Raw genomic sequence first — 13,935 nt, forward strand, 5'->3', positions numbered from 1 at the left:
TACGATCTAAACCAAAATAATAATAATAATAATAATACATTTGAAAAAAAGAATATGAATGGAGTGTCCATAGATCTTCACAATTTGGAAATAAAAATAAGATAAATTTTGGATAAGATAAAATAAAATAGACAGAGACAGATGATGTCAAAATAATAATAATAAAAATACATTTGAGAAAATAAAAAAATGAATAAAAATGAAACAAGTATAAATCTTTAAAATTTGTAAATAAGTATAAGACGAATTATGGATAAGATAAAATAAAATAAACAGACAAAGATAATGTCAAAATAATAATAATAATAATACATTTGAGAAAGATGGATAAAAATGAAATAGATATAAATCTTTAAAACTCACAAATAAAAATAAGACGAGTTATGGATAAGATAAAATAAATTAGGCAGAATCGAATAGTGTCAAAATAATAATAATAAAATTATATTTGAGAGAGATGAATAAGGATGGAACAAGAATAGATTTTCAAAATTTGAAAATAAGAATAAGATGAGTTTTGGATAAAATAAAGTAAAATAGACAGAAATAAAGAGCGTCAAAATCCTAAATAAGAATATGAATAAAATGTATATAGATCTTCAAAACTCGCAAATAAGAATAAAACGAGTTTTAGATAAGATAAAATAAAATAACTAGAAACAGATAGTATCAAAATAATAATAAAAAAATATATTTGAGAAAGATGAATAAAAATGGCATGGATATAGATCTTCAAAATTCACAAATAAAAAAGATAGACAAAAATGGAACGGATATAGATTTTCAAAATTCGTAAATAAGGATATATAAGACGAATTATGAATAAGATAAAATAAAATAGACAAAGACAGATAATATCAAAATAATAATAATAAAAATATATTTAAGAAAAATAGATAAGAATGGAAGAAGTATAGATTTTCAATACTCACAAATAAAAATAAGATGAATTCTAGATAAAATAAAGTAAAATAGACCGAGATAAATAATGTTAACATTCTAAATCCTTTAAATTGACTAGTCCTTTGATTAATTGCGAGCCGTAAATGAACGTGTATAAAGAAATTTTTAAGAAATATTACATATATTAATTGAATTTTCGTCACATAGTATATATTAAATTTATAATTAAAATGGACAACCTTTTTCGGGTTCAATATTTTTCTTTAATAATTCGATATATTTGTTATTTTATATATATATATATATATATATATATATATATATATATATATATATATATATATATATATATATATATATATATAAACTTCTAAAAGTTTACCTTTCACACAGTTCAAACATATACAATAAGAAATCAAAATGTTATCACAAAAAACAAAATTATTAAATACAATTATTCTGGTCAATAATCTTACCAGCAACACTTAATTTTAGTCTCTTAGTTCGTGCGCAATCATTTAAAAGAAAGTATTATATATAAATCGGAGGAATAATAATTATTTCCCTTATTTTCTTTAGTCAAATGATACCATTAAAGTAGTTTAATCATGAAACAACTATCTAAAAGATAAAATATACTTGATTTAATACCTATAAAACAAAAATAAATTTTTTCTATAAAAATTTCCCTTTTTCCTGGTATGTGACCAGCATTCTGGGATGGATATAATCCATAAACTTATTTGAATGAAACGTATTCTCCTTTATTATGATTGACCAGGAAAAACGTTAGTGAATGCAAATTTTGGTCATTGGTCGTCAAACCAAATTTAAGGAATTACCTAAAAAAATAAAAAAGAAAACAAAGATTGTTAGGACGGAATATGGATATACTTTTTGTTCTAAAAAATAAAAAAGTTGTATTCGTAATAATTTGAGGAGTGTATGTATGTATGTATTTAACAATAAAGAAGGTATGGTGTGGTCAAAGTGGTAGACGAGGAGGAGGCGTCTATCCTGCTGCTGTTGTGTGTTCCGAGTGCCGCTAAGGTTTCGGTATTCTTTCCTTTTTCTCAGCTTGCAAGTTCCAACCATTTAAAGCAACATCTCTTCAGATCCACCACACGTCACACTCTTGAATTTTCCTCTGCCGAAGCCTTTGACACGGTCAAGGGTTTTAGTCAGCTTAACTAAGCTAGCTACCGTAACATCCACCAACATTTACCCTTTTATGGCTTTCTACTAAACTTCATTTCTTTTTCATTACTCAGATTCTAACATGCTTGGTCAAGAGGGTACCGCCGACCGCTCTGCCGCTCCCGCCGCTCCTCGTATGCCATATTCCCGCTCAGCTTCCTGGAATGATCGCTCTCCGGCTACCCCAAGGCCGCCGCCGTCGGGAAATAAGCCGAGATCGCTGCTGCCGCCGCTTCAGCCTCTGGCCATCAGAAGGCGCGGCGCGGAGGAGTGGCCGAGCGCCGGATCTGACGATCTCGGCGTGTGGCCACTCCCGGAGACTCCAAGAGGGTCCGTGTCTGTGGTGGGGTCATCATCGGAGTTCCAGTTGAAGAGGGAGAAGCTGGCCTTCTACGACAAAGAGTGTTCTCGGATTGCGGAGCACGTGTACCTCGGGAGTGACACGGTGGCCAAGAACCATGACCTGCTCCGGCAGAACGGCATCACTCACGTGCTCAACTGTGTTGGCTTCGTTTGCCCTGAATATTTCAAGCGCGATTTTGTTTACAAGACTCTGTGGTTGCAGGACAGTCCCACAGAAGACATCACCAGCATCCTGTACGATGTTTTCGATTACTTTGAGGAGGTTAGGGAGCAAGGTGGGCGCGTGTTGGTTCACTGCTGCCAAGGGGTTTCGAGATCGACGTCTCTGGTGATCGCGTATCTGATGTGGAGGGAAGGGCAGAGCTTCGAGGACGCGTTTCAGTACGTGAAAAATGCGAGGGGTGTCACCAATCCTAACATGGGTTTTGCGTGTCAGTTATTGCAGTGTCAGAAACGGGTACATGCTACTCCCGCTAGTCCTAATTCCATTCTTCGGATGTATAGAATGGCTCCTCATTCACCTTATGATCCTCTTCATTTGGTTCCTAAGATTGTCAACCACCCCTCTGCACAGGCCCTTGATTCTCGTGGTGCTTTCATTGTGCATGTTCCTTCTGCTATTTATGTTTGGACAGGCAACAACTGCAATTCGGTTATGTCTTCTAATGCAAGAGGCGCGGCATCTCAGGTTGTTCGCTATGAGAGGGCTACGGCTCCTGTTCTTACCATCCATGAGTATGACGAGCCACCGGAGTTTTGGATTGCTCTTGCCTCTGCTGATTGTGACCAGCAGGAGAAGGAGGACACAACCTTGGAAGCTGTTCGTCCTAGGAAGCTTGATGAATATGATTTGGATTATGAGATTTTCCAAAAGGCACTTGCTGGCGGGGTTGTTCCACCTTTCTCTGTGTCTAATGCAGGCTCAGAGACCTGCCTTCCAGCCAGAGAAAGCGGTTGGGGGAGACTGCGCCGGAAACTCGCCAGCGGTTTCATCAAAGGATTGTTCACTTCATCCAAAAGGAACTCTACTAATGAAGAAGCTGCTCTTGTCATGGAAGATTTTGCTGTTAATGTTGATCCCAATGATTGCTCAGGCAGGGAAAAAGGTTATGTTGAAGTGTTGGATCATTTTGTTCCCATTACGGATGTGGATTCATCATTGCCAACATCATCAGATTATCTTCCTTGTTTCACGAGCAGCAGTTCCAAGTCACCAACGCTCTCGCCCTCCAGTTCTGATTATGCAAGTTCATTTACATTTTCACCTTCCTCAACAAATTTGTCTTCTCAGCAGCCATCACCTTCTACTTCTAGCATGGATTCAACCGAAACTATTTATGCCAAAGATGCTTCTGTATTGGACAGTTCCTCTCTGTTTCACAAGAAGGGTGATGTGTTTTTGGCTGATCAAACATCCGGAGGGTCCACCTTCTTTTTGCCATTGAAAGGGTCTATACCCTCCATTGCAGAGCGCAGAGGTAGTAATCCACCACCTCGCATGTTGCTACCTTCTTCAGTCACCGAGTCATCCCATCCTCACAGGAGCAAGATTCATGTAAGATCAAAGTCATTTTCTTTGCCGGAATTGGATGATAACTTGTTAAAGGATGTTGATTGCAAGCAAGCTGATCCTGCTTCATGTAAATAATGGCTATCCTTGAGATTTAAGATTAAGTTAACTTGATTGATTACAATAGTTGAGTTTCGTTTTGTGTAGTCCAAATGTTCTATTTTTGGAGGTGACTTTGCTCTGGGGTTGTTTGAATTTGAATGTTGCAAGGTGTAGTGTAGGATGAGGAATAATAATTACCCTGATAGCACCTGAAGGCTCAAAGTACATAACAATCATCATTAAATTTAAGTGAATATTATTGAACTCTATTTTTCTCCTTTTCTGCCATTTTTTTCTTCATTTAGGTCCAGCTACCATATGAGTATGAAATGCATTGCTGGTTTTGGTGGTTGAGGCTAGCTAGCTATCAATCCATAAAGCACTAAATAATAAAAAAATTGGTGCGAAAGTCATCTTGGCAACAAGAAGGAAACAAAGCAACAGTTATAATTTACATTATCATGGATGTTAGCATCATCCTTTACTTATTGGTTCCATTAATAAATATGTTACTATGAACTTTTATTAGTTGCTATAGTTCTGCAAGAGAGAAAATATGGCTTCGCTTCACATGGTCCGGGAAATGCTGCATGCGTTAAACAGAATTTGCCTGCATATGACCACAGCCATATTAATCAAATTATTATACTCAATATTAATAAGATATTTAGCAATCAAAGAGGGAACTACAATGCATAATTCAAATTCGTTGAACATTATAACATGAAGGATTTGAGTGTTACATACATGCAAAGGCCTCCTCTTTGCAAGCATGAATGTTGTGATGACAGGAGCCATTGCAGCAGACAAGTGCATAAGCGTGTGCGGTGTGACCACTCACAATATGCCCTGTCCGTGCTCTCTTGAGCCATAGCGCCCATAGCTAGAGGGTAAAATCCTGCAAAAGATTAATACTGGAAGATGTATCATATTTGTAAACGAGTATTGATTGTACTATTACATATTTACATCAGAATTCCAAACCTGAAGCCAAGAGGCAAAACGATGAACGAGTGTAGGTTGGAGGGAACAAATAAGCCATTAGAGGTATGACAATGCATGATGCAAATTTGAACATGCCATAAAGTTAGTTAAGGTGACATATACATATTCAATTTATTAAGTTGGTGTGAAGTTGAATTGTAGAAAATAAAAAGAATACCGAAGAAAGTGCGTTTGTCAGCGAAATCGTGGTACTTCTGAGGCTGAGGAATGGAAGAGGTTACCACCATCACTAGAATGAATTCACTGCAATGAAATTCTTTGTTAGGCATTAATTATATTACTAGACTAGTTTTTATAAGCTGTAAATGCAGGCAAAACAACTTAAAACTTTTTCATGAAATTATGATTAGAGCAATTTCATTCATCATAGCAACACGGAGAAGGTGATAGTGACCTGCATTGCCTGCATAGACGAGCCTTGACTAATACCTGGTTTTCATTTTTGTAGTCACAGCACGTGCTATGGATAAGACAATTTTGTGAAAATCATGGCTATTTACAACTTATTAGTGGTTTTGACTTTTGACTATCCATATCCATATACAAATACGATGCAGTTCACACTTTAGTGACAGATAATCTACCATACCAATTGCCAAGTGTATATATATATATATATATATATATATATATATATATATATATGAAGACTTCTAATTTTCATTAAAGTTAATCATCATGTATTTATATAAATATATGTCCAATTTAATTTATTTTTAATGTGTATTTTGTATGTTAATATATATTTTATACTAATGACTAATTTTAATAACTAATTTTAATATAAATCAAATATAATTACTATTAAATATAAAAATTTGGCTAATATTAGTTTAAAATATTAATTATCTAACATTTTTCTTAAATTAATATAATTTTTGTATATTATAATATTACTTTATTTGCTTGCTAAATTCGTATTAATAATTTAAAAGTTTGAAGAATCTGCAGACGATCTATTTGATTAGTTGTTAAAATTTTATTCTATTTTAACTTTTGTACTGTATATGGTTACAATAATTTTGATTTGTTAGAGTAATAATAAGTAGTTGAGAGTTAGTAATAATTAATAGTGGTTGACTTTTTTATATTAAATTATTATTGGTGATTTCACTAATGTTATGTTATGATGATTTGGTGTAATACCTTGATGTGGATATTAAAAAAAAAAAAAAAATTGTGAATAACGATTTTAAATAAAACAAAAAAAATTAAAAAAATTAACCATAAATCATTAAGACCAAATCTGAAAAAGGTAATTAGAAATTGAGTTATAATTTTAATTTTTTAACTTAAAAAAATTTGTAATTTATAAAAATATTTAGTCACAAATTTTTAGATACAAATCAATATCCAAGATTTGTATTACTTGACTCATTGTCATCACACTTGCAGAATATATCAGTTTAGACTCATATTAGTGTATTACACAACTTCATCTTTCATATGAAAAATCATAACAATTAATTACTTAGAAGATTAATATTTATGAGATTAGTTTGTAATATATCTATATATAACTTAGCTCTTGTGTTAGTTTGTAATATCTCGATATAAAGTTTAGCTCTTGTATCATGCAACTTCAATATATACGATCTACTTCTTTAATCCCCTTTCTTGAGTTCTATCATAGTATCTTTTTTGAAGAGCTCAAGTTAGTTTCTCTTTTCTATTGAAACATCAATTTTTTCTTTACTATGGAATCCTTTTTTGCTTCGCCTCCTTTTCTTTCTCTTTTGCTACCGTATTGATGTTTTCTCACCACAAAGGCTAGCCCTTCCTCTTCATTGCATCGTCCCGAGTTGAATGAGCCAAACTTCATCCTCCTTCCTTCAACCCGAGTTTTTTTCTCCTCTTTCTGATGTTATTGTGCATAACCAACTCCATCATTGTATTCGTCTCTCAGTTGCGAGTGCAACAAATCAAACCTTGTCACGTCAGCCAAGTCACGCGTTGTCACATGCCGTCACAAGTTCCTATTTGCCTCTATTGATTGGTTTTAGCAGAGACTTTTTTTCGACTTGTTCTTTCACGTTTTGACACTATATTTGAGGCACCATCCTTTGATATGGTCTTCATCTTACCATGCCAAGTTCAACCAACAAAGTCCTACCGTCATTGGCCACCGGATGTACCTCCACACACTGGTCAATGTCCCGCGGCCCAGCAATCATCCTCAGTTTTCCATATTCAATCTGGACTGCTCATTTCGAATGCTAAGATCAATAGTCTAGATACAATCCATCCTTTTGATTCGGTTGACCACGCCCAACCCGTTCAATGGCTCGCGCATTCACCTGACCTGATTTTGCGTTGACCCATGCGTTGACTAGGGCTACATCAGTATGATGACGTGGCTCTCTCTTCCATTATGATGCTGCCATGTGTCAAGTGATACTGACGTGGTAAATGGTAATGCTACTTTATTGTTGACGTGACTCTTTTTGTAGGACTTCTTCTAAGGTTTTTTGGTATTCTCTTTTTTATTTTGTCTTTTGTTTTTGCAATTTCTGCTTCGATCTTGTTGTTTTCACATTTTTAAGTTTGTTATCTCTTTGAGATTTTTTGATAATTTTCTATCTCTACGACTGTTTTCCATTCTTTCGGTAGTTCATTACTCTTTTAGCAAGTTTGTTTGTGCTTTTTTCTAGTAGTTTAGTCTACGTTTTTGTTTTGATAGTTCTGTCTATGCTCCTCCGGCAGTTCTATTTGTACTCTTTTAGTAGTTTTGTTTGTGTTTCTTTTTAACAGTTTTATCTGCGCTTCTTTCTGCCAGTTTTGTCTGCACTCAATTTTGTCTTTTTGCAATTTTTCCTTATTTCATTGTTTTAAATAAATTTTTAACTCAAGTTACCACTTGAGTTTGAAGGAAAATATTAGAGTAATAATAAGTAGTTGGTAATGGTTAATAGTTAGTAGATAAATATTTATGAAGTTAGTTTGTAATATCTCTATATATAACTTAACTCTTGTATCATGTAATACGCAACTTCAATCCATGCACTAACTTCTTGTGACTCTTTGATCATGTTAAAATTGAAGAGAGGAGATTAAAAGAATAGTGAGTGCTATGGTGTAGAACGAATATTTTTTTTTACACATGTAAATGCCACTTGTCGAGATATGAGAGTGGTATGGTATTGTTTTTTTTTTTGTTTATTCAAACGGTATCTCCCAACTCGATAGGTTAAGGACTAATTTGTTACGGATCTGAACTTTATTTAAGGGTCTGTCGCTGGTTAATGAGTTGTTACATGTACAAAGCGGGATTCGAACTCCCGACACTTGTTTAAGCGGACGAGTGAGCTAAAGAATGATATGGTATTATGTATGAGACGTGATGAGAAATAATCACTAGGACTGTGAGATCCAATGCAGTCTAGAATAGCAGTATTATAGGTAACATATCGCTTTGTTTTAGTGCTAAAAGATATTATCAGTAGATAGTTAGTATAATGATTAAAGAGAGATTATGATTTGCTAAATTTTTAGAAGAGGATTAACTAATATTTTTTTAGAATGTTATTATGTTTTGGGCTTAGACTTTTATTACAATAAACACAAGTAGTGGTTTAGCCTATTAAAAAAAAAAGAAATTAAGAGAAGTCATCTAACAAAAAAAAAAAAAAACTAGGAATGGTCTCTCTACCAATACGAGGGTCATGATCATTTTACTCAAATTTTATGATAAACTCAACTCAATTCTAAACAATATATTTGGATTTTCTATTTTAAAAACTAGAATTTCAAATTCAAAATTATTATTTTGCAATTTTCCACAAATAATAATAATAAATTTTATTACTCAATTAATAATTTATTGTCCTATTTTGCATCTTTCTTAATTTTGCATAATCTAAAATATATTTGAACAAATCCATAATATCTCCAAAAAAAATTATTATTCATGTCTATTATTGAATATAATCAATATAATGTTTATCCCAATTAACTAATTCAATTACAATTAATTACTCAGTACGCACAAAATACCTCAAAATCAAATTAAGCTAAATTTATTATATATCGCAGATCTAAACTCTATTTAAGTATTAAGTATTTGTTGCTGTCCAATATATATATACAAGATAGAATTCGAATATCCAACACTTATTTAAACGGACAGTGAGCATACCACTTGACTACCTCAAATCGTGCTCACTTGACTACCTCAAATCGGTTTGTTAGTCTTCATTTTATTTGTTTTTTTTTTTTTGGACAAGGGCCATTAAGGACCGAGCTACCCAAAAGAACAACACAGCCCAATCCCAGCCCAACCTAAATATCCTAATTCATTCAATCTGCCCAATTCCAACCCAACCTAAAAATCCTAATTCATTCAATCTATTTTGAAGCGCACACACATCTTCCTATCTTTTTCCTTCAAATGATGCAGCACCAACTATGAGGATTCATTGGATTATGAAGCTGATTGATGTCCTTCTTCTGTACCCGTGAAAGTTGCTAGAAGCAATGAGAAGCTCTTGCAAAATCTCGACGCTCCGCGCTTCAAATTGGATCCCTCCTATGTCTATGAAGTTAAGCCCTGCAGAGTTGTGATTCCTCGTCGATGATTTTTATTATAGCCTGAGGAGGGTTGGAGAGTTGAAGCTCCAATTAGTTTGTAGGTTGCATGTGTAAGTCATTTTTGCTACTTCATGAGCCAGTGAATTTTCTTGTCTTGGGATCCATGTAAAACCATTGCCTGTGTATCAATGTTGCATTTTATCCAATCATTGGGTGGTGGATGCCAGGCTGCATTGAATTTGAGCTCTGGCGAGGTGGACGGCAACTTCTTCGAACTCGAATCCCCTGAATCAACGGACACAGTGCTCGACCGCCATCTTCTACACTTGACCGCCACCTAAGCTGCTTGATCGATCGTTTACATGGCTCATGCACCTTTCATGGGATCCTTGCTGCTCGGCGATACCCGACTCACTTCTGAAATCCTGTTTTCACGCCAAAACCTGGGCCATCCTCTTTTTGGACTGAGTCACTCTGGGTAACACTTAGAGCTTTTGCCTCAGATCACAAATGCTCTGGCTAAGAGACGTTTCTTTTTTTTTGTATTATCAATGAAATATGAGAACAGGTGATGTTTCTATATAGCTCGTCTCTTCACATATCTTGCTCATTCTATTGCTTCTTACTTTCATTGTGCATAATACGCAGAATTTCTAATGGTGGTTGCATGCTCCAATTTGAATGAAGGTTCCCTAATTCTGCTTCTCTGGCCACTTTATGTGCAAGAAGATTTCCTTCTCTGGGAGTCCAAGTTATGCCCCTACCAGGTAATTGTTCCAATAACAACTGAATGTCCTGATTAATTGCCCATGCTTCACCAATTGGACTCTTGGATTTAATTGCTTGTATGATTTTTAGATTATCTGATTCAATGAGAACTTTTCCCATGAACAAATTATTTGCAATGATTAGAGCTTGTCTGATTGCTAAAGCTTCTGCTACTGTGACTGAGTTTGCTTGAATTAATCCTGTGAAACCTAATAAAATCCTTCCTCTATTATCTCTGTACACCACTGCTATAGCTCCTTTGCCTGTATTCTTTTTGAAAGAAGCATCCACATTTGCCTTGATCCAATCCGCAGGGGGTGGCCTCCAACGAACCTCTCTCGTTCCTTTTTGAACCTGTCTTTCTTTTAAATTTATCTTCTTTTCCGCTATTCTCCAAAACAGATTTTCCATTAGTTTAGCCCTCTTTATAGTCCAGCTAGGATTAATTTCTTGCTGCTGGTACACTTTCTGATTTCTAGTCTTCCATATCTCCCACACCAGAAATCCTATTTTACTGATTCTTCTATTTTCCTCCTCCCCCTACTGATTTGATTTTTTGTATGATAGTCATAAACCAGTCTCCAAACTCAGTAACTGTTTCTATTGTTGGAATACACTGACAATCAGCTCCGAACCATGCAGCCCTTGTCCACTCACATAGCAATAATGCATGCTCTGTTGTCTCCACTTCTTTATTACAAATCTGGCATATAGGACTCCCAGCAATTCTCTTCTTGAACAAATTTGAATTTACAGGCACGATATCATGGGCTGCCTTCCACAAAAATGATTTGATTTTAGCGGGAATTTTCATTTTCCAAATTTCTTTCCATAACTCCCTCCTAGCATCACTTGTGGATGGGTTTCCATTATCTCGAGATTGAAATTCTCCTTTTGCTGCGAAATAACCTGTCTTTATAGTATATATACCATCATCTCTTGCAAGCCAGTATAAATTATCCTCCTTATTCACAAAACTAATTGGGGTTCTAATAATAGCATCACAAATTTCTGGCGAAAACATGCTTCTGATTTTGCTCTCATTCCAATCCCTTCCCTCTTCAATGAGCTCTTCAACTTTCTGACTATCTTGTCTACCATTCCCCAACACCTTACCTACTTCAGCTATCCAATTATCCCTCCATATATTAATTTTTGACCCATTTCCAACACTCCACTTTCCTTTCCTCCTTAGCAATTCTCGTCCATGCAGAATACTTTTCCATATCCACGAAGAATTCTTCCCAACTTGCGCCTCCCAGAAACTGCCCTTTGGGTAATAGACAGCTTGTAGAATTTTTACCCAAATTGCATCTGGATTCTTCAAAGCTCTCCATGCTTGTTTTGCAAGATGCGCTATATTCTGCATTTCTAAGTCTTTGAAGCCCAATCCCCCTTCGATCTTGCTCTTTGTTATTATATTCCAATTCTTCCAATGAATACCTCTCTCCTTTCCGGATGTCGCCCACCAAAATCGCGCTACTCTTGAATTAATTCTCTTGCAGAACTGCTTGGAAAATTTTATCACATTCATAGCGTAAGATGGTATGGCTTGCACAACTGCTTTAATCAGAATTTCCTTGCCAGCTTGGTTCAGTAACCTCTCTTTCCATCCTTCAAGCTTGTTCAAAATTCTCTCTTCTATCCACGACAAAGCCCGATTTAGAGATCTTCCCCAAATTGCAGGTAGTCCTAAATATTTTCCTGGGGATTCCCACGATGACATATTTAGTATTTCTTCAATGCATACTCTTGTTTGTATTGAGACTTGATGTCCAAAGGTAATACCAGATTTATCTAAATTTATTCTTTGCCCCGAGGCCTCTGTATATTCGTTAAGGACTGTTATTATCTGATAAGCCTCTTCTTCTTTTGCTTTGGCAAAAATAATGCAATCATCTGCAAATAAAAGATGTGTAATTGTTGGGACTGTAGGGGCAATTCTTAGGCCTGAAATTCTATCTTCTTTTTGTGCTTCCTCCATTAATATAGTGAACACTTCCGCTACAAGAATAAAAAGATAGGGCGAAAGCGGATCTCCCTGTCGTAATCCTCTTTGTGGTTTCACTTTCCTTGATAGGTCCCCATTGATTTTGAACTGGTAGTTGGCACTTTTAACACACTCCATCACTAATCTTACCCACCATTCATGAAACCCGAAAGCTGTGATGACCCGTTCCAAGAAGTCCCACTCCACCCTATCATATGCTTTGTTCATATCTAATTTAACCGCCATATCTTGAGATCCATTTCTACCTTTTTTGTTGAGGCTATGATATATTTCCTGCACAATGACTAAATTATCTTGAATGAGACGCCCTCCCACGAATGCACTCTGTATCGATGATATTATTTTCTCCATTATTCCCTTAAGTCTTAACACTATGACCCTTGCCAATATTTTGTAAATAAAATTACAACAGCTAATGGGTCTTAGTTGGTTAAGACTTTCAGGGTTCTTGGTTTTGGGTATTAATACAACTATAGTTTCCCCAATACACTCCGGTATGTATCCATTTTTGAAGAAACTTCTCACTGCTTCACACACTTCCTTGCTAATGACATTCCAATACTTATGATAAAACAATCCATTCAAACCATCAGGTCCAGGTGCTTTGAGACTTCCCATACTGAATACTGCCTTTTTAACTTCTTCATCTGAAACTTCCATCAGCAGCTCGTTATTCATCTCTTCTGTAACCCTCTTAGGGATTTTTCTAATGGTGCTATCAAAATTCTGTCTTCTTGTTGAAGTGAACAAATTCGTGAAATGATTAACAATGTGTTCCATTATTTCTTCCTTGCTATTCAACCATTGTCCTAAAGCATCCTTCAATTTTTGAATACTATTTCTATCTCTTCTCTGAATGGTGGTTGCATGGAAGAAAGAGGTGTTTTTGTCCCCTAGCCACAGCCATTTTACCCTTGCTCTTTGTCCCCAATACTTCTCTTCTTGGCTCCACAAATTAACCAATTTCTCCTTTATATTCTGCATCTGCTCTTGTTTTTCTTCTGAAAAATCAGAGGCTTGTAATTTTTTAAGTTCCTCCTTCAAACAATGAATTTCTTTGTCTGCCCGTTTGAAGGTAGTTTTACTCCATTTTCTTAACTCATCCTTACAACTCTTGATTTTATTAATTAATCTCCCCCATTCACAGCCATCAGGTTCTCGTTTACTCCATCCCCTTCTCACTACATTCTCACAATCTTCGTGGTCTGCCCAAAAAGCTTCAAACTTAAAACTCCTTCTAACATTATGCACAGGGTTCAAATCTAAAATTAGAGGACTATGATCTGAACTAGTAGCAGGCATTGACGAAAGATAGGCATGTGGATACATCATCCTCCACTGCCAATTGCCCAAAGCCATATCTATTCTTTCCCTTGTCACAAATCCATTTCTTGGATTGCTAAACCATGTGAACCCTCCTCCTTTCAATTCCAAATCTATGAGAGCATTTGAATCTACAAAATTTCTGAATTCTCTGACCTGGTTTTGCGGCTTCGGATGCAGTCCCACCTTCTCCACTTGACTCAAAATGTCGTTAAAGTCTCCTATG

At 35.4% G+C, this 13,935-nt stretch overlaps 2 protein-coding genes across 2 annotated transcripts; one reads left to right on the forward strand and one right to left on the reverse strand.

The window, feature by feature from the left end:
* Positions 1–2,182: 2,182 nt before the first annotated feature.
* Positions 2,183–4,344, forward strand: LOC112792169 (protein-tyrosine-phosphatase MKP1). The gene has a single exon (XM_025835298.3). It carries the CDS (start codon positions 2,183–2,185, stop codon positions 4,109–4,111), a length of 1,929 nt encoding a protein of 642 aa, XP_025691083.1. The 3' UTR covers positions 4,112–4,344.
* Positions 4,345–10,219: 5,875 nt separating this feature from the next.
* Positions 10,220–10,786, reverse strand: LOC140177779 (uncharacterized). The gene has a single exon (XM_072210946.1). The coding sequence runs from the start codon at positions 10,784–10,786 to the stop codon at positions 10,220–10,222; it is 567 nt and encodes a 188-aa protein (XP_072067047.1).
* Between the last annotated feature and the right edge of the window lie 3,149 nt (positions 10,787–13,935).

The sequence above is a fragment of the Arachis hypogaea genome, chromosome 13, assembly GCF_003086295.3.
Source record: "Arachis hypogaea cultivar Tifrunner chromosome 13, arahy.Tifrunner.gnm2.J5K5, whole genome shotgun sequence".
Classification (NCBI taxonomy): domain Eukaryota; kingdom Viridiplantae; phylum Streptophyta; class Magnoliopsida; order Fabales; family Fabaceae; genus Arachis; species Arachis hypogaea.

Excerpts from the sequence above, each read along its gene's own strand:
- LOC112792169 (XM_025835298.3), top strand. The coding sequence starts at position 2,183 with ATGCTTGGTCAAGAGGGTACCGCCGACCGCTCTGCCGCTCCCGCCGCT.
- LOC140177779 (XM_072210946.1), bottom strand. The coding sequence starts at position 10,786 with ATGGAAAATCTGTTTTGGAGAATAGCGGAAAAGAAGATAAATTTAAAA.